Raw genomic sequence first — 22,531 nt, forward strand, 5'->3', positions numbered from 1 at the left:
TAAAATAGGCTGTGCTTGTCATTCAAAAGCAGACATTTGGGAATTGTTCATCTATACCAACCAGCAGAAAAAAGCAGGAGGGGGAAATGGGAGATGATTCCCCATTGTCTTTTAAAACAGCTTCCTTCTCTGCTCTCCCTGCTGGAAATCCCAGGGCCCGGGCACTTCATTACTAACTCTCCAAAACCCCATTACAAAAAATTGCCACATATTAGCACATAATGCTATTTACTAAGGCTGGTGCTGAATTATATTTGATTAAAACAGAAGCCTGTTACTGTTCAAGGGCAAAAGCAATCCATATGGTGCTGCTGCAGAGTCTGCTTAGTATTACCCTCACATCAGCCCTGTAGTGGAGAAATGATTTAACACCCTACCAAGGAAGCTGCAGCAGCAGCAGCCGATAAAGCTTAAAACGAAATGCTGTTCTTTGAAGCAAGGCTTCTATGCCAGTTTGCAGTGTTCCACAGACACCAAGAATGATCCAAAGCAAGTGGACATACCAGTGGCTACATTTAAGAGACAGCCTGCTTCCTGTGACCATTTACACCTTGTATATTTAGCCTAGTGTTCAGTGCAGAGGATTGTAAATCAGGACTTCTGGGTTTCATTCACTAGTCTAACACCGAATTGCTTTATGACCTTGACCAAGCCACATGGGCCAGAATTTTCAGGAGGGATCAGCCCCTGGACACACGGCCAGATTTTCAACAGAGGTCAGCACAGTGAGTGCATTTTGGCTACTCAGCTCCTTGGAAAATATGGCCACAAAACTTCATAATGGGAGCTTCTGGCAGCTAAGCTCTTCGGAAACTTTGAATTCACAGCATAAGCAAAATCAGTTGTCACGGATTAGGCAGAAGTGCCAGAATCTCCTACACTAAAACCAACATTTTACAGGCATTTAGCAAGGTCGGGGAAGAACATTTAATGAGAGGCGGGAGAAACAGGACATAATAGATTTATTACAATACACACAAACACTGGCTATGTTCTTACTGTTTATATTTCAGCAGTGCCTAGGGCCCAGTTGAAATCAGGGCCCCACTGTGCTAGGTGCTGTGTATGGACATAGTAAAAGACAGTCCTTGCCTAGATGGGTCTTCAAATTAAACAGACAAGAAGTGGGAGAAAAGAAGGATTATTATCCTTATTTTACAGATGGGAACTGATTCATAGAGAGATTAAGTGACTTACAAAGGTCACACAGGGAGTCTATGGTAGAGCTAGGAACTGAACCCAAATCTCCTGAGTTCCATGCCAGTGTCTTAATCACAAGACCATCCCTTCCTTCTCCATGTACATTACGTGCTTACAGCCACATTTGCAAAAGCCCACACAACAGATGTGTCATGCAGAATGTGCAGCTGACAAAATCCAAAACAAGACCCTGGGTACACCAGGGCTTTTATTTGCCATGTCACCAGTGTTTGAATTTACCCATCTCTTGATAACAGTCCTGAGAATACTCTTAAAACAAACACACTGCAATTGACTCTTCTGTTGATTTATTTACTTAATTCCCCTTTTAAGATAATGGGAATTATATTCACATATTGATGGTACAGAAGAAAGATTACGCCTTATCTTGGAAAAGCCAGCTTTTGATCAGCACAGCAGGCATTTATATTGTTCTGGGTTTAGTGTACGGTGCAGGGCTCCAGAAGCTGGTGGGGGATTTTACTGAGAATTGCTTTGTGTGACTGTACTGCTGGAAAGGTAACTTCCCAATGGTTTGAGCTGCACTTCATTATCCTTTCCTGTTCCTCTTTCTGACCCACTAGTTCAACTAACAGATGACAGGGGTTCCCTTGAGTGGACAGTAGTCCTGCCACATAGTAAGCAAAGCGGGTTTTCCGTAACACAATCAATAGAGAGACTTTACATTTCCTAGTGCAAAAGTGGCAGAAAGAATGGATTTTCTTCATTTCACTCACAGCAACTGCAGCTGTTCCAGCTTCCTGTGATCTTGCAGATAAAATGCAAAGGAACAAATCCTGCAGTTCATCTTTACTATGGTATAACTCCCACTGCAGCCAATGGGAGTTTAGCCTGTGTAAAGACCCCAGAGTCAGGCTCTTACAAAATGAAGCTAATTGACCATTAAAACTGTAGAGTTTGGGCCCGATCCAGGTATCTGAACCCAACCTCACCCTAAAATTTTGAAGGGTTCAGGGGGGGTCACATTTGAGATTCTAGTTAAACCCAGCTATAGTAAACACATACAGGCCAAAATCTCTAATTCTGTAGTGAGATGAGGAAGATGTTATATAAATTGTTATGGCATGTCAGTGTTTACACTGGACCTTTACTTACATACAGTAAGAGGGAATGGTCTCCTTTCAATTTCATGCTTAGAAAAATATTTTAACAATAAATTTTAAACTCTTACAATACTTAATAGTAACAAATACAATTACAAAAACACTTTACATCAACACAGTCCTCGTAAAGGATGCCACAAACATTTACTCTATATCCATTTGGTACCAGTGAAACACAGCCACTTCGGGGAGGCCCAGAGAGGGGGTGGGTGGAGGAGTTTTAACTCTCCAATTCCCAAAGCCACAAAATGGAACATTTTGTCTACGGTTACAAAGAATTCAGGAATGGAGGGGGCAAAGCAGAAGGAGCCCCTCCCCCAAAGCTCTGCCCCACTCACTCCACTCCACCCCCCCACTTGCTCTCCCCCACCCTCACTCACTTTCAATGAGCTGGGGTAGAGGGTTGGGGTTCGGGGTGCTGGCTTCGGGAGTGGGTTCAGAGCTGGGGTGTGGCCTCCAGTGGCTCCTAGTTGGTGGTGCAGCGTGGCTCCTGCTAAGGCAGGTTCCCTGCCTACCCTGGCCCCACGCCGCTCCTGGAAGGGGCCAACGCAACCATGGCTGGGGGGCATGTGCCTCCATGCGCTGCCCCTCTCTGCAACCACCACCCCCGCAGCTCCCATTGGCCATAGCTCCCTGTTCCCAGCCAATGGGAGCTGCGGCGGTGGTGCTTGCAGGCAGGAGCAGCGCACAGAGGAAGACCCCTGTCCCCCTGCCCCCAGAGATGTGCTGGCCACTTCTGGGAGCCCCGCTGCACCACTGGAGATTGCAATCGATTAGGGGATCCTCTAGGATTGACCAGTTGATCGTGATCGACCATTTGGTGACCACTGCCTTAAGGTATGATGCTTTCTACTCCAAATCCAAGGAGACTGAACAAACAATGACATCATTGTGAAAGCTTCATTCATAAAGCAGGCCCTTGGAGAGTGAATCAGCATTCTGACTCACTAAGAATTTAGTTTAAATTATAATGTCTGTCTTGTGAGTGCAGTAATTGAATACCCAGACATGCACAGGCAGACACGGCTGAATTCTGAAGTCCTAGAGCTTTGCCCGAATAAGGACTTCAGGAACATTCAGGCTTCAAAAGAGTATTGCAGTGACTGTGTGCTTGCCAAACCCCATATTGATAAATGGATTGCTTGGTGCAATTTTATATAACAAGCCTTTTCTCTCTCACCCGCACCTCAAACGTGCACATGCGTGCACGCATGCACACACACTTACAGAGCCAATTTGGAAAGAGATGTAGTGTAGCCTCCACCTCCTTTTGTTAAACCAAATGTCAATTCCCAGCAAGAGAGAGATTTCTCGTTAAGAGATGTCAGCCTGACAGCTGTGGAAAAAACATCCTTCTTCTTTTACTTACTTTACCTGGTGCTGGTTTCCATGGTTCACCTGCCAAAGCAAATCTGCAGGACATCCAATTCATCATTATTCAGCAAACCAATTTAAAGCTTGGTTATTGACAAGAAAATTAGCATTAAGTCAACCTGGAAGAAATCTTACTAACTGTATTCAAGATGTCAAAAATAAAATACTCTAAGCAAATAAATGGGGTTTTCTTTTTACTCCAGCAAATCTGTAGATTTGTCATGGGTTGTTTTAAACATTTTCAACCTTGTTTAGGGTGGAAGATGGTCTGACTCTGAAATGTTGTGCCACTCCTATTTACAGAGATTCCAGGTTCTAGAACTGTTAGCCGATATTAAAGAAAAACAATGATTTGTTCTCTGTATTGGGTAGGAAGTGTTGTCTAGGGATTAGGACTGGGGAACAGGAGTCAGGACTTGTGTATTCTATTTGTAGCTCTGCTACTGTCTCATTACATAAGTCAAGGTAACTTTTGGACAACTCAGTTTCCCAGTCTGTAAAATGGGGATAACACTTGCTTTCTCTCCAGGGGTATTGTGAAGCTTAAATAATGTTTGTTAAGCTCTTTGAGTTGCTCAACTGAAATGCATTATCTAAGTGCACAATACATCATCATGGCCCTGTTTCAGAAGACACTTAAGTGCAGCACATGCTTAATTTTAAGCATGTGGACATCCCCAACTCTGTTCTGCAAAGCACTTGAGCATGTGCTTAACTCCCATTGGCTTCAATGCTACTTAAGCACATGGCAGAGCGCTTTCACTCCCAGTTCAGGAAATGACTTTACAATACTAAGAAAAGCACTTGAGCATGTGGATATGGCGCTTTCCTGAACAGGGCTGCTTTCTTTGATCAGGGCCCTGTTGAATAAAGATGGGATTACTTATGTGCTTAAAGTTATGCATGTGTTTAAGTGATTTGCTGAATTGGGATCTACCTGTGTGTGTACAAACATACATGGACAACACAAACACACATGAATGTGCACACCCTACCTAGAGTTTAGGCAGGAGCAACTGGAATTATATTTAAATAAATGAAATTAATAAAATAAAACACCAATGGTTTGGGGACACTTTTGTCACCCATTGTAGTGTCCCTCTTGGTCAGCTAATCTTGTGCCATTCACTGTCACACTGGCAAGGAAAGGTAAATGCTGATGGCTTGTAGCACAGATTCAGGAAGGGCACTGTAACAGAATTTCATCTCATTTAGCATCAGATCCTGCCAATACCTCAGTTTTCTGAAGAAATGTCCCAGACTCCTGTGTATATCAGATACTCCAGAATCTAGTTTACTAAAACAACACTGATCAAGAAAACAAAAGCAGACATCTGGTAGCCTCATGCTAGGTCTTCCCCTGCTCAATCGGGGCACCTCACAGCGCTCTGCAGTCCACTATGACTCTCCTAAGGGTTTTTGTTCCTGCCTGTCACTGCACACAGCTCCAGCCAGGTCTTTGCCTCTGGCTGGTAGGGAAAACTTCTGCTCCAGTCTTCTCTCTAATGCTATATCCCAATAAGAATCTCCCTACAGGTGGCTCTCTCTCAACTGAGCAGGCTTCCTTTTATAAGAAGCACCAATCCCTGGCTACCATTGGGTGATGCATGGACACTTGACTCAACCACTGGCAACCGATAATTAGGCACAGGTGGGGCTAAGCCCAACTCTCCTTATGGGGCCAGCCGACTCTGTGACGGGCACCAATAATTAACTTAAGCCAATATTTCTACAGTATTAGGGCTGGTCTACACTACGGGGGAAATCGATCTAAGATACGCAACTTCAGTTACATGAATAACGTAGCTGAAGTCGAAGTATCTTAGATCGAATTACCTACCATCCTCACGGCGCGGGATCGACGTCCGCGGCTCCCCATGTCGACTCCGCTACCGCCGTTCGGGTTGGTGGAGTTCCGGAGTCGACAGGAGCTCATTCGGGGATCGATATATTGTGTCTAGATGAGACGCGATATATCAATCCCCGAGAAATCGATTGCTACCCGCCGATACGGCGGGTAGTGAAGACGTAGCCTCACATAGGCAGGCCTGTATTCAGTCAGCCATTTTCCATCTAAAACAAGATGCCTTACATACAACATACAGCATATTGTTCTTGATTAATACATTCCAGTTTGTGACAAGAATCCAGTTTTTAACATCTAATTTAATAAAACACAACTAGCAATGATGCAGTTACTGCTGTGAACATTGTGAGCTTAGAACAGCTGCATAGTTATTGAGTCTAGCAAATTACATAACAATTATGTATGCTTACATTAAAATTACCTTGCAATCTTTGGATTGCCTGGCAACACTTTCCCTCAGTATGCACAAATGGTACACTTTTCTCTGTAATTACATAGTAATTGCTATGCATTTACACAGCAGTTGCAACAGAGCACATTTCTTAACTTTTAGCAGCTAATAAAACAAATGGTTACCCAAAAGCTTAAAACAAAACATCCTATTGTTTTTGCTATTATCACTACTAAAACATCTTATTTGTTTTTGTTACCCAGTCTCATCCCACCTCCCCCCATCCACTTTTTTTGGATTATCTTTTAGACTGTAAATATTTTGGGGCATGGGGCTGTCATTTACTACATGCACACCCAGTGCCAAGCAAAACAGGGCCCCGATCTCTGTGGAGGCATCTAGGCACTAGCAGAATATAAACATTAATAACAAAAACTACAATTTTTATAACCTATAAACTACTGGCAAAATGGTCTTGGACCCTGCAGCCTTAACTCATAGTACAATCCCATTGACTGTAAGTATTTATTTCATTTCCATTCAGTGGCTGGTACTGTCCCTTTAGTTTCAGGTGGAAGACAGAATTAATGTATTGCAGCGTGTGATATGAATATGGCCTTGTGAATGATCTTCCTTCATCTCAGCAAAGCCTGCTGTTCTCGTTAGGGACATTCACATTCCAGTTACCCTTTCAGAGACGGCTCTTCTGTAAAATAGCCAAGCAATACCTAAAGCTTTGTTTAGCCTATGGGGAGAGCAGTAGCGCTCCCTGTGTCTTTCTGAGATCCAATTAACTGAAGGCAGACAAGGCTCTAAGTACAGATTACAGGATAATACATTTCTTTTAGACTGACAAGGCTATGTCTTTGCTTTTTAAAAACATGGTCAGTGGAAGTGATTTAGAAATTATTCCCTCTGGTTCAGTAAAACAAACAGATTTTTCCTAAGGGTTGAAACAGTGGAAAATGTTGCATTTCAGACTATGGAAGCAAAACAGGTTAGGTTACATATCTAGAAGTCTCCATATGGTCTGATCTTTCAACTCTGACTTACTACTCACAGCTTGTGTTGGAAGGTGTGATTCAATATGTGAGGGTAACGCAAACCAGCCCATAGATAGCTTTACTAAAGTTGTCAATGAAGCTACTGACCTGAATAAAGGCTGTATGATGAGATCCCTAGAGTGAAATCCTGGATAATCAGGATAATGCCTGTAAAATCAGGACAATACCTACCCCAGTGTGAAACATTGACAATCATGGATGAAAAGTGTTATAGAAAGTGCAAAACTGTATTATTTATTATTATATCACTTATTAAAGAAGCATGTCACAGCCATTACTATCAGTCTCATGGAAAGAAACTGCTGTTGGTATATTGCCTTATGGCCTTTTCACTGAAGTTAACAAGAGTTTTCATAGAATCACAGAATATCAGGGTTGGAAGGGACCTCAGGAGGACATCCAGTCCAACCCCTTGCTCAAAGTATGACCAATCCCCAACTAAATCAAATTTTGCCTTTAACGTCAATGGAGCCAGGATTTCATTCCTACTCTCTGAGGCCCAGATTCTCCAAGGTATTTAAGTGCCTAACCCCCACTGAAGTCAATGTGAGTTAGGTGCCTAAATATCTTGGAGGACCTGGGAGCTCTGGAATGCTAGATCTCTGCTCAGTGCAGAAAAGGAAGGAGCATCAAGGAGTCCATAAATGGATCTTTGATCCTGATTCCTGAGGGCCAGTGTGCATCGGACCCAGTAAGAGCTAACCAGTCAAAGGTTGCTCTTATCCCACTAGCATAGGGTTCACCACACAACCACTCCCTTCCTCCCCCAACATTTCCCTACACGTGGTGTGAGGCAGCTGGCATAGGGGCTGTCTTATTATCTTTATGTCAGCAGTGATATGCCAGTTCCCTTATGCCAGGGAAATTCCCTGAATACCATTTAAGGATAAAATCTGGCCCTTTTGTAGTGCTCAAGCCTGGATTTTAGGTGAGAATCTGGCCCAAAATACTTGAGAACTCATCTGCCAGGTTAGAGGGAGAAACACAATATTTGATTTATTAAAATAAATTGTGCAATAGCCCATTAAAATATATATAGATGCTGAATACTGAATGAGGCTTCTGTGAAATACATAAGCCACCAGCTGTGATGGCAGGTGATGAGGTGGCATGTTCTCTCCATGTCACAGCCCTGAGTAATGATGAGTCACTGAGATGCATTCCAAAGGGAGCAGACAAGGACAGATGCCCTCCAGCTGCCACTTGCAAGCTCATCCCCCACAGCTCAGCTGGAAGCAGCGCAAATTCACTTCAACTGAAGCTAATTGACTTTCTTTGCCTGTGTCTTTGCAAATGCTGTTTCCTGGCTTCAGCCAAGCTTGGCGCAGCTGTAAGGATTAAAGTCTACAATTTCTATCCAAGAGAGTTAACAAAAAAAAATTACTAATCGTTTTCATAGTGCCACTTTAAAGAACGGCTGCCACTGAATAACTGTGATATGGCCTATACAAAACCAGGCTGAGACGGGTCATTGCCAATCTTGCAGACCCCTCCATATATGATTAGAGAGTATCCTTTTACTCCTGACAGTTCACCACTGACCAAAAGGTTGGCTTCAAACAAGAATGTAGGTCAATGCAATGCTTTGTAAAGGTGCAACTGATCTTGGTACTCACAGTACTCTATGCCCAAGACAATGTCCTTAAAGTGGAGCCGAGCCTGCTCTTCAGTGAATGGCTGGTCAGTTGGCACCTCCATGACAGGTCTGTAAGGAAAAAGGCAGTCAGCTAGTAACCAGAGCTCTTGGGTTTTATTTCTGTTGGTGACTCTGCATGATCTTGGGCAAGTCATTTCAGACCAGATTTACAAAAGTGGTCAGTAACCACAATGGGGGGGCCAGATTTTCAAAAGAGCTCAGCTCCCATTCAGGTACCTACATAAGTGCTCATCATCTGGCATCTCCCATTCTGACATTTAGGGATAGATTTTCAAAAGACCCAGCATGCTCAGCTCATTGGAAAATCTGGCCATTTACTTTGGTGCCTAAATGGGAGCTGAGCTCTTCTGAAAATCTGATCCCTAGGACTTCATTTCAGAGGACTGAGCACCCACAACTCCAGCTGAAGGCAATGGGAACTGGGCATACTCAGCACTTCTAAAAATCAGGCCCTAATTGTCTGTTTCCTCTTCTGTAAAATCAGGATAGTACCTACCCCAATGTGAAACACTGACAACCATGGATGAAAAGTGTTATAAAAAGTGCAAAACTGTATTATTTATTATTGTATCACTTATTAAAGGAGCATGTCACAACCATTACTATCAGTCTCACAGAAAGAAACTGCTGTTGGTATATTGCTTTATGGCCTTTACAAGCACCACACAGTTGGCATATGATTTGCATATCAAAAGTAGTCTTCCAAAGACCTGATTCTGATTTGACATTATGCTAGTTAGGATTTGCTCCTGAAGAAAAGGGCAATAAAACCAGTGTCGTCCAGGTTTCAATGAGACCAGACTAAGAGCTAAATATTCCCTTGTAGGATTTGACATTAACATGAAAATATTTCTGATTTATCATTTTAGCAGCTCTAAAAACCCTGTTTTCCTGTTCAAGGTTCAGTACAGCTGGGAAAAAGTCCCAGGAGTGAGCAGGTGGATTGAAAGCTCCCTTTTCCCCGCCCTGGTGGCCCCCTTTATGTCTTCATTGTTAATGGACGTGCAGAATCTCTTAAGTGACCCTCCTCTCCCCTGCCCACAGGTGAGAGCCAAGCGTAAATGGCAATATAGGGCCTAGACCCTACAAGCTGCTTAGCACTTTCGGAGAGGTAAGGGGCACATTCAACTCTCAATGATGACATCTTGCAGGATTCTGCCTGATTCTGCAATGTATTTGGCACCGAAGCAGCAAAGCACTCTTTAACTTTAAGCGTGTGAGTATTCCCACTGACTTCAGGAGACTTAAGCATGTGCTTAAATGCTGTGCTGGATCCGAGCTAGAGTCCTCAGCATCTTGCAGGATTGAGCCCTGGTTGAGAATCAATGCACAACAGAATGACAGCAAAAAAGGTCTCCAGCAACTTATCAGCAGCTATCCTTTCTTTTAACCACCCTGTCCACCCCCCATCCTATAGAGTTCAAGGAAGCTGGCAGCACTGCATCTCTCCTGTCAGAAAACTACTCTTTGTGCTTTTTAGCCCCCCCACCCCCCGGCCGACTTCTTTCACTTGATGAGCTTAATGCTCTGTTTCCATTTTTGTCACTGATTTCCAACTTCCTCCCCCATCACATGGCAACATTTTCATGTCACTGAATCCTGGGAGAAGCAATGGGAGCGACAGGACTGCTAATGAAGTATAATTGCCATCTGCTAGAGGTAGAAGAGTTGCTTCAAAAGAGTGGCACAGCCCCCCTCGTGGCTGCAGCTGATTGCAATGGCTTTTCTGAGCTGTGCAGAGACTCAAGAGAGAGTTTTCTCCCTTCCCCAAAGGGACAATTGTTGTCCTGATCACCAGTAAGACCTTCCTTGCCTCTCATCCTGTCACCATTAACCTGCAAGAGATGGCAGCCCAGAAAAAAGTGATAAAGAGAAATAAAATGTATGGAATCTCCCTGCAGATTTAGCTCTCCTGATCCTTCTTCCTTCTTTTCTGGATTACAGGCCTATTCCAAGTGCAATTAAAGTCAATGGAAAGGCTCCCAGTGACTTCCTTGGGAGCTGAACCTGGCCCTAAATAAAGTATGGGAGGGGAGTTTGGAAAGAGGAGCTTCTGGATTGGTCTACACTGCAAAATGAAGGTCTGACTGTAGCATGCCTAAGCATATCTGCATTAGCATTAATCTGGCACGGACTAGCAATCAGAGTACAAGCCCTCCAGGGATCCTGGGTATATGCTCTGGTTGCTGGCCCATGCTGCCACTACTGTTACCCGTGCTAGCTAGATTAAACTTAACATGGCTATGCCTTCCTATGCTACAATCAGACCTTCACTTTGTAGTGTGCACGTAAGCCTCAATGGTTCAACTCTCCTTTCATGTCTTGTTCCATTTCTTCTGTTTAGCTCCAAAGCAGAAGTAACAGGTCCTGGAGAGACTTATGGCTCAATCCTGCCTTGAAATAAATGGTAACTGAGGGTGCTCAGTACCTTGTAATATTACACCCTTAGGACCCAAGCCGATGCCTACTGAAATCAATAAGGGTGTTTCCACTGACCCCTAAGTAAGGGCCTGAGCCAAAGCCAAATGAAGCCAATGGAAAGACTATCACTGTCTTCAGTGGTTGCTAAGGGTGGGATTTTCAAAGGTGCTCACCACTGTCTCGACTCTCATGCCACTGAAGTCAGTGGGAGTTTTAACAGTGGCTTCAATCGGAGTAGAGTGAGGCCAGTGCCAAACGCCCTAAACTACCACAACATGCTACACAACACAATGGACTCTGTTCAGGAAAAGGCTACCCTTCAATTGGCTTAGACAGTGAACAGCTTTTCATCCTCTACTAGATGAGGCCTAAAACCATCACCCCACCACTATAATAACGTTAATAGCAACAACCCTGCCACACGGTGCAGTGACACATGAATATGCTGTGACATTTTAAAACCGTATCGCAACTCTGTATTGTTGGTGGTTGTTTTTTTTGGTTGAGCCAGGATTCCAGCCCATGTTTCTACCTGGCAGTGGTACTCTGGAAGGCATTTTCAGCATCACCTCTACTCATTTGGAGCAGAAAATTCTAATGATCATCTCATTTTACTCTGTGATGGTCATTGTTTGCTGCAATAACAACTATCGTGTCACACTGAAAATTGTGCATCACATGCACATCAGAATGCATCTGTGCTACAGCATGCAGAGGTTCTCACTTGCATTGGCTACTGTCAGAAGACAGGATACTGGGCTAGATGGACTACTGGTCTGACCCAGTATGGACATTCGTATGTTGGCAGTGTGACATTGCAGTCTATATAATTTTATAAAAATATGCTAATGAGTGAATATAATGTAACTGGAATATGCTTCATGCAAAAGGTCTCTTGTAAGGTATCATTACAAAGCTTATAATCTACTGAGTGCGATCATCCTATCTGTATAAATGTATCACTCTTGTATCTGAAACTAGAACTATGAAATATAACTCTGTGGGCCATTAATGGTGGTTCGGAATCTTGATGACTCCCATTAACCAGGACAATTGTCTGCAGATGGCTGTGTTTACCTGTAAGTCTTCCAGTCTACGTGTGTGCTGGCAAGTGGGCAATCAAGTCTTGCAGTGACATGTGATCATGTCACCTGAACTGGAATCCATCTTTAACCTGGTGTCTTTCCATTGAGAAGGAGGGAGTGGGAACCCAGAGAGAGACAAAGGATTCCCGCCTTATGCAAAAGATATATAAAGGAGTGAAACAGAACAAAGGGAGGAGAGGAGCCATCATAAAGAATCCCCTAGCTACCACCTGAGCTGGAACAAGAGCTGTAACAGGGGAAAGAATTGTGCCCAGACCTGGAAGGTGTCCAGTCTGAGGAAAAAACTTACTGAAGCATCTCTGAAGGTGAGATTATCTGTATTCAGTTTGATTAGACATAGATTTGCGCATTTTATTTTGCTTTGTGACTTACTTTGTTCAGTCTGTTACTACTTGGAACCACTTAAATCCTACTTTCTGTATTTAATAAAATCACTTTTTACTTATTAATTAACTCAGAGTATGTATTAATATCTGGGGGAGCAAACAACTGTGCATGTCTCTCTATCAGTGTTATAGAGGGCGAACAATTTATGAGTTTACCCTGTATAAGCTTTATACAGGGTAAAATGGATTTATTTGGGTTTAGACCCCATTGGGAGTTGGGCATCTGAGTGTTAAAGACAGGAACACTTCTGTAAGCTGCTTTCAGGTAAACCTGCAGCTTTGGGGCAAGTAATTCAGACCCTGGGTCTTTGTTGGAGCAGACAGGAGTGTCTGGCTCAGCAAGACAGGGTGCTGGAGTCCTGAGCTGGCAGGGAAAGCAGGGGTAGAATTAGTCTTGGCACATCGGGTGGCAGCTCCCAAGAGGGTTTCTGTGATCCAACCCGTCACAGGCGGACCCAGCAAAAAGAAAAGCAGACCCCACATCAGAATCTAAAGAACTGAAATTGAGTGTTAGGACCCAAGAGAAACAAAAGCAAAGCAGCAAGTAAGGAAGGATGGTCTTGTGGCAAAGGCACTAGACTATGATACAGATTTGTGTTCCATTGCTCACTGCGATAGAGGCTCTCTGTCTGGCCTTGACCGCTTCATCTCTCTCCGAGGCAGGGGCATTCAAAAACGTGGTTAGTAATACTTCCCTTCTCCCTTCCTGGACCTGTCTTGCGTATTAAGATTGTAAGCTCTTCAGGATCTGCTGTAAACTGTATCTATCCCAAAGATCTAGATAACGTAATGTGTGAAAGTAGAAAAGCTCCTGCTTTTACAAAATGTTGTCTCTCAAATAATTCGGGGGAGGGAGAATTCAACAGTGATTGGTGTAAGGTTAGACACTGGTGAGTAAACGAGTGAAAGGAAGTCTAAGGAAACTTACCCTATACTTATAAGGTGGAAGTTACTTTAACTTACATTATTTAAAAACTTCTTCTGGCCACTTGACATGTAAGTTAATCAAGTCAGACTCCCTTCACCAGATTCTGAAAGCAGTTATGCCAGTGTAAATCTCAGTGACTACAAAATCTATAGAGTATCTGATTTACAGTGGTGTAACGGCAATCAGAGTCTGTCTCCTTTGCACCCACTTAGTGACATACAACTGGCATCATCTTACACATCGCCTCTGCATTTCACCCAGGGAGTTAGTGAATGAGTCCTCCTCCATTCAGACGCTGGCTTGCCATCTGATGAGAACTGCAAACACCTAAACATTCTATTCCCCAAAGTCCCCTGCGGGCTACTTACCCCTTGCGCAGAAGGTCAAACACTGAAAGAAAAAGAAAAAAAAGCAACCATGGGTACGAGGGAAGGAATCCAGTTTAGTGCAGACACACATTTCTAGCATATTTGCCTATAAAATAAACACAGTCCCAGAACCATTGTAATCAATTTATCCCACCCAACAAGGCTACAAGGCGATGCAGAATTAAAAGAGCTTGTTGCTTTAGCAGAGACAACTATAACTACCCAGGCCAGCTCCAACTGGGAGACAACAGATGCCAATTTACTAACCCTACTTCCATTCTCCTGGCTTCCAGACCCTCTTGATTTGATTTTCCCTTCTTGCATAACAGCATTGTTTTTGTATCACTGCAATAATATCAATAGCAAGACATGATACGGTATGAATGTGTATCCTCACTAGTAATGTATTAAATTGGCAGGATAGCTATGTAACTATCAACAGATAAAATGGATGCAATTATATGAGTTTGAAACGTGCTCTAGTTTGTACAACTCTGAGTGTTCTCATTTTTATTATGGGTGAAACCGTGGCTTTGCTGAGTAAGCAGCAGCGCATTGCACTTCTCCAGAACCAGCCTGGGAACCAGCCTGTGACTCAGAGTCCCAATCTGCATCCCAGTTCCCCACCCTGCTATGGCTGAGCAGGAGAGACAGGGAATAACGTGTACCAGCCTTATAGATTACTTCCCCCTCCCCGCGAACAGTGGGGCACTTATGCTGTACGGCATATTGGGGAGGGGGGGCATTGGATCCAGGAGTTTGCTCCCTCCCCATCCCATCTGTCCACATCCCAGTCACCTATCTCAGCCCTATTCCTAGTGCAGATTATTTCCTCTGCTGGAAGGCACACTGGGGCCTTGGCTCTGTCCCCCTGTGCAGAAGAAGGAACAGTAGCAGCCCTGCAGAGGCTGCTCCACCACACAGTGCAGTAGGTAGCTGGCACACAGGAGTAAGGGGGTAAAGCAATCCTCACACTTCTGTGGGGGAGGGATAGATGGGCCACAGCCTGGTACCATCTGGTACTTGTTTTTCTTTCATAAAACCAAACCTTTTAAGGTTCAATTAATAAAATACAAATAAAAAAATATTTATTAATTAAAAAACCGGTTAATCTACCTTTCTGTAACTGCTGTTCTTCAAGACGTGTTGCACATATCTATTTCACTATAGGTATGTGTGCACCTTGTGCACAGTGGTCAGAGAACTTTTTCCCCTCACTGGTTCCAGTCAGGGTGGCTTGAGCACCCTCTGGCGCCATGCTTAGAGCAGGACTCCTGGGCTCTATCTATGGCTCTGCCACTGCCTCACTCTGTGAACTTAGGTCAATCACTTAAATCTCTCTCTGCCTCAATTTATGCAGGTGTAAACAGGTGTAACACCAGCTCACTGGGGTCTGCTGAGCAAAAACAGGGCTTAGGCTGGGAATTGGGTTGTAGCCTAAAGTCCGAGGTGGCTATCACTGCTCCATAATAGCATAGGGTTTCCCAGCAATGCAATTCCACCATTAGACACCTTTGTGTCAGATGTATAGTCTGAGCTAGGCAGTAGGGTCCTGTACTGTTAGGGGGTGATCTGCCAAAACCAAGGAGACCTTTCCCTCACAAGTAGTTAAACAAGATACTGCAACACTAGCAAAATCCCAGTGCAAACTCTCACCTGTAAAGTGAGACCATTCTATTTACAGCAAAGACCTATTTGCTACCATACAGCAGTGATGTTAAAACAGATCAAGATGCAACTATAACATGCTGCAATATACTAAGGCCAACTCGTCTTTCTTTGCAGGCTTAGGAAGAAGCTGCTTTTGGCAGCATTTCATACTTCTACCATTTCCTCTATCTCAGCTTCTCAATTTTCTTAGCACCAAGCTCTGCCTGGTGTACATGGATGCATGAAATCCTACTTTTAAACTAAACTATAAACAAGCCAATGTGCTTACATCTCAATAGCTCACTCTGTCCTGCACCTTGTTTTCTTTTGTACTTGATTGTCTACAGTACATTTTAGAAGGAAAGCCTGCCTGGTATTTCTGATCGTCCTGCTGGGAAGTGCTATCAATGGTGACACCATTCAGCTGAAAGCCTGTCAGACAGCCTGAGCTCGAGACGTGTTGAGCACTTACCACGTCCTCTGACTTCAACGGGAATTACAGATACACAGCCAGATTCTTGGCTTTGCCAAGCTTATTCTTTGTAAAGCAGAGAGGCGTGGTTACAGCTCCCTAATTCTCTGCAGGCCCTTGTCCCAGGTTAGAGCAGCCTAGTAGCTGCTCTGTGTTCCCTGAGCATTGCAAAGGAAGCAGTGTGTAGATGAAAATCAGCCCCACACAGGATTAGACCTACATCTTCATACAGCATCACTGAGACATGTAGACGGAACAGTAAGGCTTGCACACCCTGCAGAGTGCTGCTACACCTTGGCTTGGTTTTAACTGCACATGAAAGAATTGCTTTTTACAATGTTCTCAAATGTACCTACTAGTACTAATGAAGCAGCCCTTACTGTCCCACTCCAGTACTCCTGGCCCAATCTATGAACCCTTTCATCACACTGCTGAGCTACTGCTCACATAAGCTATTTCAGGGTTTAAAGAGAGGGTGACACTGGAGATAGTTATGCAGGTGGTTTTGCCCCTAGTTTGCTCACCCATTCTCTGCTCAGACGCCAGTGGGTCAACTCATGTGAGTAACTGCTCTCCAGTATGAGTAAGAGGTTGACAAGCAGCCCCACTATTATTAATGCTATCACCATTACTGTAACCCAGCAGCATATCCTTTTCCTCTGCTGCTTTTTGAATTGCACTTTGCACTGACTTTCATTCAAACAAAAGGAATCTAACACACACGCCCCTCCAGGAGACCGGGCCTCCAAAAAGCCACGCTAGCTGGGCTCCCTGCTATACTTGTGTTTCCACCTCAACTGCCACATCTTTGATGTCTCTCGAAAAACAAAGTGGGCTTCGGCTGAATCTGCTCTTGAAAGGGAAACTGGCCTTTCAAAGGAAAGCAGCTTCATTTGCTAGGCAGATCCCCGTTTCCCGGCAGCTTCAAAAGCCTCCTTTACTATTTCATGAGGCGTATCCTTGTAGATACTGTGGCTGACTCTTCACAGGGGGGTTAGGGAAGACAGGACAGAGGAAAATTCCCTCCACTCCTTGTGCGCATGCATGAGGCAGACATGATCTCAGTCTTTGCATATCACACTAGACTCCCCAGAGAGAAGAGGAGCCATCCACTTCTCCCATCCTTTTACTCTGACTGGATGAATTAAAGCCAGGCTGAGTGTGTGCAGGAAGCACAAAGTATACCCGGTCAGTGTCAGTGGATGCAGCAGCTCTTGCTCTGTGCAGTTCTCTTAAAGTGCAAGGCCACCTGAACCTGGGGGAGGGATAGCTCAGTGGTTTGAGCATTGGTTTGCTAAACCCAGAGTTGTGAGCTCAATCCTTGAGGGAGCCACTTAGGGGTCTGGGGATTGGTCCTGCTTTGAGCAGGGGGTTGGACTAGATGACCTCCTGAGGTCCCTTCCAACCCTGATATTCTATGATTCTATGACACTGGTGCAATGCCTTTCTGCATTCTCCCACCCCTTAGGAGACTTTAATGTTTCATAGGTACCAACTCTATCTCTGTTGTGGTCTGTGTAAGTCTCCTAGTTATGATCTCTCCTGGATATGTACATTAAACACCTCAGTGAGAATAAACAAGTATGGCTCTATTAACATACAGGGAGATACATACCCATGTACAGATTGTCCTCTGCAGAATCATCCAGTACCTAAAATGGATATCACAGAGGCAAGGGACGGGAAACAGACAGGGAGACAACTTTAATCCAATAATACTCTATAATTACCCATATTCATGTTGTGCTGGAGGGTGTTAAACTCACAGAGCATCTGGAATTGAAGTTTAATGGAGTAATATGCGATGTGACTTTAAATATATATCTATCTCCCCTGCCTTTATCTCGCATGTGCGCACACACCTCTTACCAGTTTTTAGTAGAGATAGACTCAAGCATCCCTAAACCTGGGAAATTTAGCTACAGATCTGCACATTGCAACCTGACCCTTCTCTGATGCTCTGCAGACTAGACTTAAAATAGCAAGACTTGCACCCATGTTAAGCACAACCATGTTAAGCCATGTTAAGCCCAACCACTGTACACACCAAGGGCCCTGCTCATGCATGGCATAGTCACATAAGCCTGATTTTCAGACAAAGTATATGCAAGAAAGGCTGCTATGCATCTGTCTCCATGTAACCTACATGCAAAAATCTGGCTGGCCTTATAGTCTAAGGAAAGGATATCACACTAGTATGCTAGGAAGTTTCTCAGTTTGGGTCCTGAACTCCTGGACTGTCAGCAGCTGGGAATATCACCCTGTCGCAATCTCCTCTGTCCACCTACGCACATTGTTTATTAGCTCAGAAAGGAGCTGCATCCAGACCTCTCTAACTGCAGTGTGGGGCCACTGGAGAGGCAAGCATAGGTCTCACTGGGCACGTGCTGCAATGTCATGACACCAACAGAGCTAAGCTATGGCCCTGCATAATTGTCATGACACTGGATTCAGGGTTCACCAAACTTTGCAGCTAAAACTTGACTTGAACCCATATATCTCTGTGGTTGCTTAAGGATCTACTATTTATAAACTTTGACCTTGATCAAGCAAGCCCTCCACATACACAGCCCCACTGTCTGGAGCGTGGGCAGAATCGGGTCCTTAATTTGTAAAGATAGGCTGCGACTTTCAAAGCCATCTAGGAGATTTTACTTCCTGATCCCCATTAACTTAAAAAACCCAAACTTGAATGTAACCATCCGCACAGTCTGACCTGAATAACAGCACCCTTTCCCTCCCAACCCGCTTTGGCATACACACCTCAATCAGTTTCACAATGTTGATATGGTCCAGTTTCTTTAAGATGGCTATTTCTTGATAAACTCTATCCAGCGGTGCCATTGGTTTCAGCTGCCCACCAGAAGTTGCTTTGGATCCTCTAGGGGGAGGTCGACCTGTAACAGCAGCAACAAAAAATTGTGCTTTACCCCTGCTTGGCAGCACAATACAACACAGTGAATGGCTGTAGAACATGGGGCTTTGAATGGGTGCAGGACCTAAAAATATACAACTAGCCAGACACAGATGTAAGAGAGCAGGGGTTGAGTGACCTCTGAGAGATGACACACTGACCTACTGAACATTCTCCACACGATTCAATGCCTGACTTTTATTTTCTTGTATAAAGTCAACTTGAAATTTAGTGCCAGTGAAAAGAGTCAGATGGGCTGCTCTGGGGATTGGAAATCAGTCAGCTGCATAACAAGTACAACATGGGTATCAGCACTGCCCCACCAACATTCCTACAGTCTTCTCTGGAAGGACATCCAGCAGGTCCCAAGCTCGGCTGCGTCAACTCATCCCATTATCTTTTTAAGGCCGATGAATTGAGCTCTGTGTGCTTCAGTGTGTTCGGTCCTCTCAGGTGAAGCCTTAAAACTAACATTCTTCAAGAACATTAAGGAGACCATGGGATGTTTTCAAAGATGGACTTACCCCGTGTTACTAGCCACAATTTATCTGCCCCCAACTACTCTGATACATCTAGTTGATGCCTTCCACCCCAGAGATGGCTGCACTGTCTCTAAGGCCACAGTTTCAGAAGTGCTCAGCACACCGTGTGAAAATCTGGCCATCGGTGTCGCAATTGGAGCTGCTGGGTGCTGAGATCTAGTGAAAATCTGTCTCCAACTGTGGATACTGAGTACTTGACAATCTGGCCCCAAGGCTAGAATTTTCAGAAGGGCTCAGTATCCAGTCAGGGCCAGGTTTTCAAATGCGCTCAGAGTGTCGGGTGCCATGTGCTTTTGAAAATCTGGCCCTAGGTGTTTTGCACACTCTTTGAGAGCCTGTTTGAGCCTTTAGACTCCACCTTCACATTCTGTGCTAGACCACTGTGGGACACCCAAGAAGGAGAGTTAACTTCCTGATGGCTGGGACGCAAGCAGGGGCGGCTTTGGATCACATCACAAATTCAAAATGGCTTTTCCTTACAGGTTGAGTATAAAGAACGAGGAGTACTCGTGGCACCTTAGAGACTAACAAATTTATTTGGGCATAAGCTTTCGTGAGCTAAAATCCACTTCATCGGATTCATGCAGTGGAAAATACAGTAGGAAGAGTAGAGTGTCCTTAATCCTTATTATAGATGATCCAGTAGGCCTATCCTCACAAACCACCCAAGGAGCTTTGAAAGGAGGCCAGGTTCTGTATGCCTTACTCCGGCAAAATTTCCAGTGGATAGCAGGTAAGGCCTGCAGGGCTTGTCTGTAACCTTTAAAAGCATGATACCTACGTGGAAATCCATACTGTTTCAGTAGCTTCTTTTTGGAGAGGACTTTCATAGCCTGAGGGAAGAAAAAAAAAGTGTTAAAACAGAGCAAAGCCATGATACTGGGAGTTACACTCACTGCTCAGTCCTCACACTGTTTGTTATATCTTTGCAATTCAGTTCAGCTACTGGTGTGGGACTCCAGTTTTCAGATCTTTATCCAAGGCAGAGAGAGCTTAATTAGTGACAGACACTTTCAAAATACTTAAGATCTAAGAAAGAATGAATTATTTTCCTTTAGGTATATAAAGGCCAATTTTACCCATCTTTTTACAAAGCAAAAATAAATCTGATTCATTTATCTTAATCAGATAAGTAAGAAGGGGGCCTGAGTCTCAGTTACTCTGTGTGACACAGAGACCCCTTTGTAAACAGTGTTCTGCTCTTTGCAAACATCTCTCATCTCACACCTGAGAAACTCACTACAACACCCATACCATGTAGGATAGCCATCCCTAAAAAGTATAGAAAGCTCATAACTTGTCCCAATTCATAATCACGGAGAGACATATGTACAGATGATATTTACAGAATAATGTATTTATATTGAAAATTTGCGTTATGGATTGGGAGTAGAAATTAGTCACCAGGGGATTACGTGTCTCATTAGGGCAAAGGGGAGTTGTCACCCTGCCCTGTTTGGCTGGTGATGCCAGCAGGCTCAGTTGTTTAGCCTTGTGTGATACTACAACTTTCAACAGGAAACCATCAGAGGCAATGACAAACAAACAATCAAAACCACTTAAAGAACGCCCTATCTGTGAATAGACACCAAAGGCTGTTTTCAGTATAGCACAGAGGAGGAAGAAGCACTCTGGAAAACCTTTGTGGAGTGGGGATTCTTGAGATCCTGGCTCCAGCCAACTCTTCAACAGACTGAGCTTTTGGGGGGGTGGAGGGGGGGGGAAAAATCTACTTCATTGGACAGTAACTCTTGATAAGTAGAAAACCAGGTTTGTATTTTATGTTTGTTTTGTGTTGTGACCATTTGTTTCCACCACTCTCTCTCGTTTCCAGTTAAATATTTATTCTTTCTTAAATCACCCTTCTTTTGTTTTATTATAAATGCCCATTAAGTTCTGTGTGGCTTACAGAAGTGCTGGCTTAAGGTAAAACTGGTAAACTGGGGTGGCTCCTTTGGGAGCAAAAGATCTGAAATTCCTGTGAGTAGCCAATGTCAGGGTCTGGATATCACTGGGGAACAATTCAGAGGGACTCAGAGGCTGGGTGCATCTGTTATTAAACTGCAAGGCAAAGTTAGGGCAGGCATAGTCCAGAGGAGAGTGCTTGAAGGGCTGGTGGTATCAGGGAGCCGACACCCAGTTACCACAAAAAAGACTCCCTCTTGCTGGATGAAGGGGGTAACAAGGTGGCTCCCAGTGCTGGGTACCCCAAGAGCTGTCACATTCTGTTCCTGTGCTTTGAGCAGGGTCTGAGGAGAGAAGGTGACTTTAAACTAGCTTTTTGCTCTCCATATTCTGGGGCCTACCCAGCCACTGGGGCAAGTGAGAGTAGCCTTGGAGTACTCTCACTTCCCTTGGCTTCCTACAGCTGCCATTGACTCTGGGAAGGCAAATTAACTGGGGTGCACTCTGGCCACACCTGTGTATATTTGCCCTCACCCTATGCCAGGAGCTGGGAGCAAGAACTGCACGCAGCCCTTTGGCTGGGGAAGCCGTTAGCACAGGCAGTATTCGCACAAGGCCATTTCTGCCCCCTGTACGCTACCAGAGTTGCATGTAACTGAGAACCAGGCCCAAGAGCTCTAGGTTAGATGTTTCCAGGATGCCTGTCACTGTGGTACCACAGATTGAGGGGCACAGTGAGCTGTGGGGTAGCATAGGAACTGCAGGGTAAATGGGTAAGAGAACACAAAGGGAAGCATAGATTTAAATAAGCTGGCCATTTGGTGACACTCTTCCATCCCTCTACATTCTCATATTCCAGTATCCTACAGTTGTTTGGAACCAATATGTAGTTGATGTGAGGTGGTGGACATCAGAGTAATTTTTCTGCCATCCAAACGGCATTAGGCCTGATGGCAAAAGGCAACCTGAATGTAATAAATCAAATCTCTGAGACTCCATACATACTACTGTGTTAAATAACCTTCTAGCAGCCACTCCAATGATCCCTGAATACTTTACAGATAAATATTTCATGAGAAACCAGCTCATACGACAATTTGCTCAGGGAAATATTCAGCTCTAGTGAGGCTTTTTCAGAATGAGTAGTTTACTTCTATTAATC

General features: G+C 44.2%; 1 protein-coding gene across 8 annotated transcripts in view; it reads right to left on the reverse strand.

Moving 5' to 3' along the window:
- Positions 1-22,531, reverse strand: part of CAMKK1 (calcium/calmodulin dependent protein kinase kinase 1) — a 167,027-nt gene that overhangs the window by 40,011 nt on the left and 104,485 nt on the right. For all 8 annotated transcript variants that reach the window (XM_044994320.1, XM_044994318.1, XM_044994319.1 and 5 more), the window contains exons 5-9: positions 20,246-20,297; positions 18,772-18,905; positions 17,624-17,660; positions 13,887-13,908; positions 8,637-8,725 (exon numbers count right to left, since the gene is read on the reverse strand). In XM_044994320.1, coding sequence (XP_044850255.1) covers positions 8,637-8,725; positions 13,887-13,908; positions 17,624-17,660; positions 18,772-18,905; positions 20,246-20,297 — 334 coding nt within the window. The remainder of the gene's footprint in view (positions 1-8,636; positions 8,726-13,886; positions 13,909-17,623; positions 17,661-18,771; positions 18,906-20,245; positions 20,298-22,531) is intronic.

The sequence above is a fragment of the Mauremys mutica genome, chromosome 19 (assembly GCF_020497125.1).
Source record: "Mauremys mutica isolate MM-2020 ecotype Southern chromosome 19, ASM2049712v1, whole genome shotgun sequence".
Classification (NCBI taxonomy): domain Eukaryota; kingdom Metazoa; phylum Chordata; order Testudines; family Geoemydidae; genus Mauremys; species Mauremys mutica.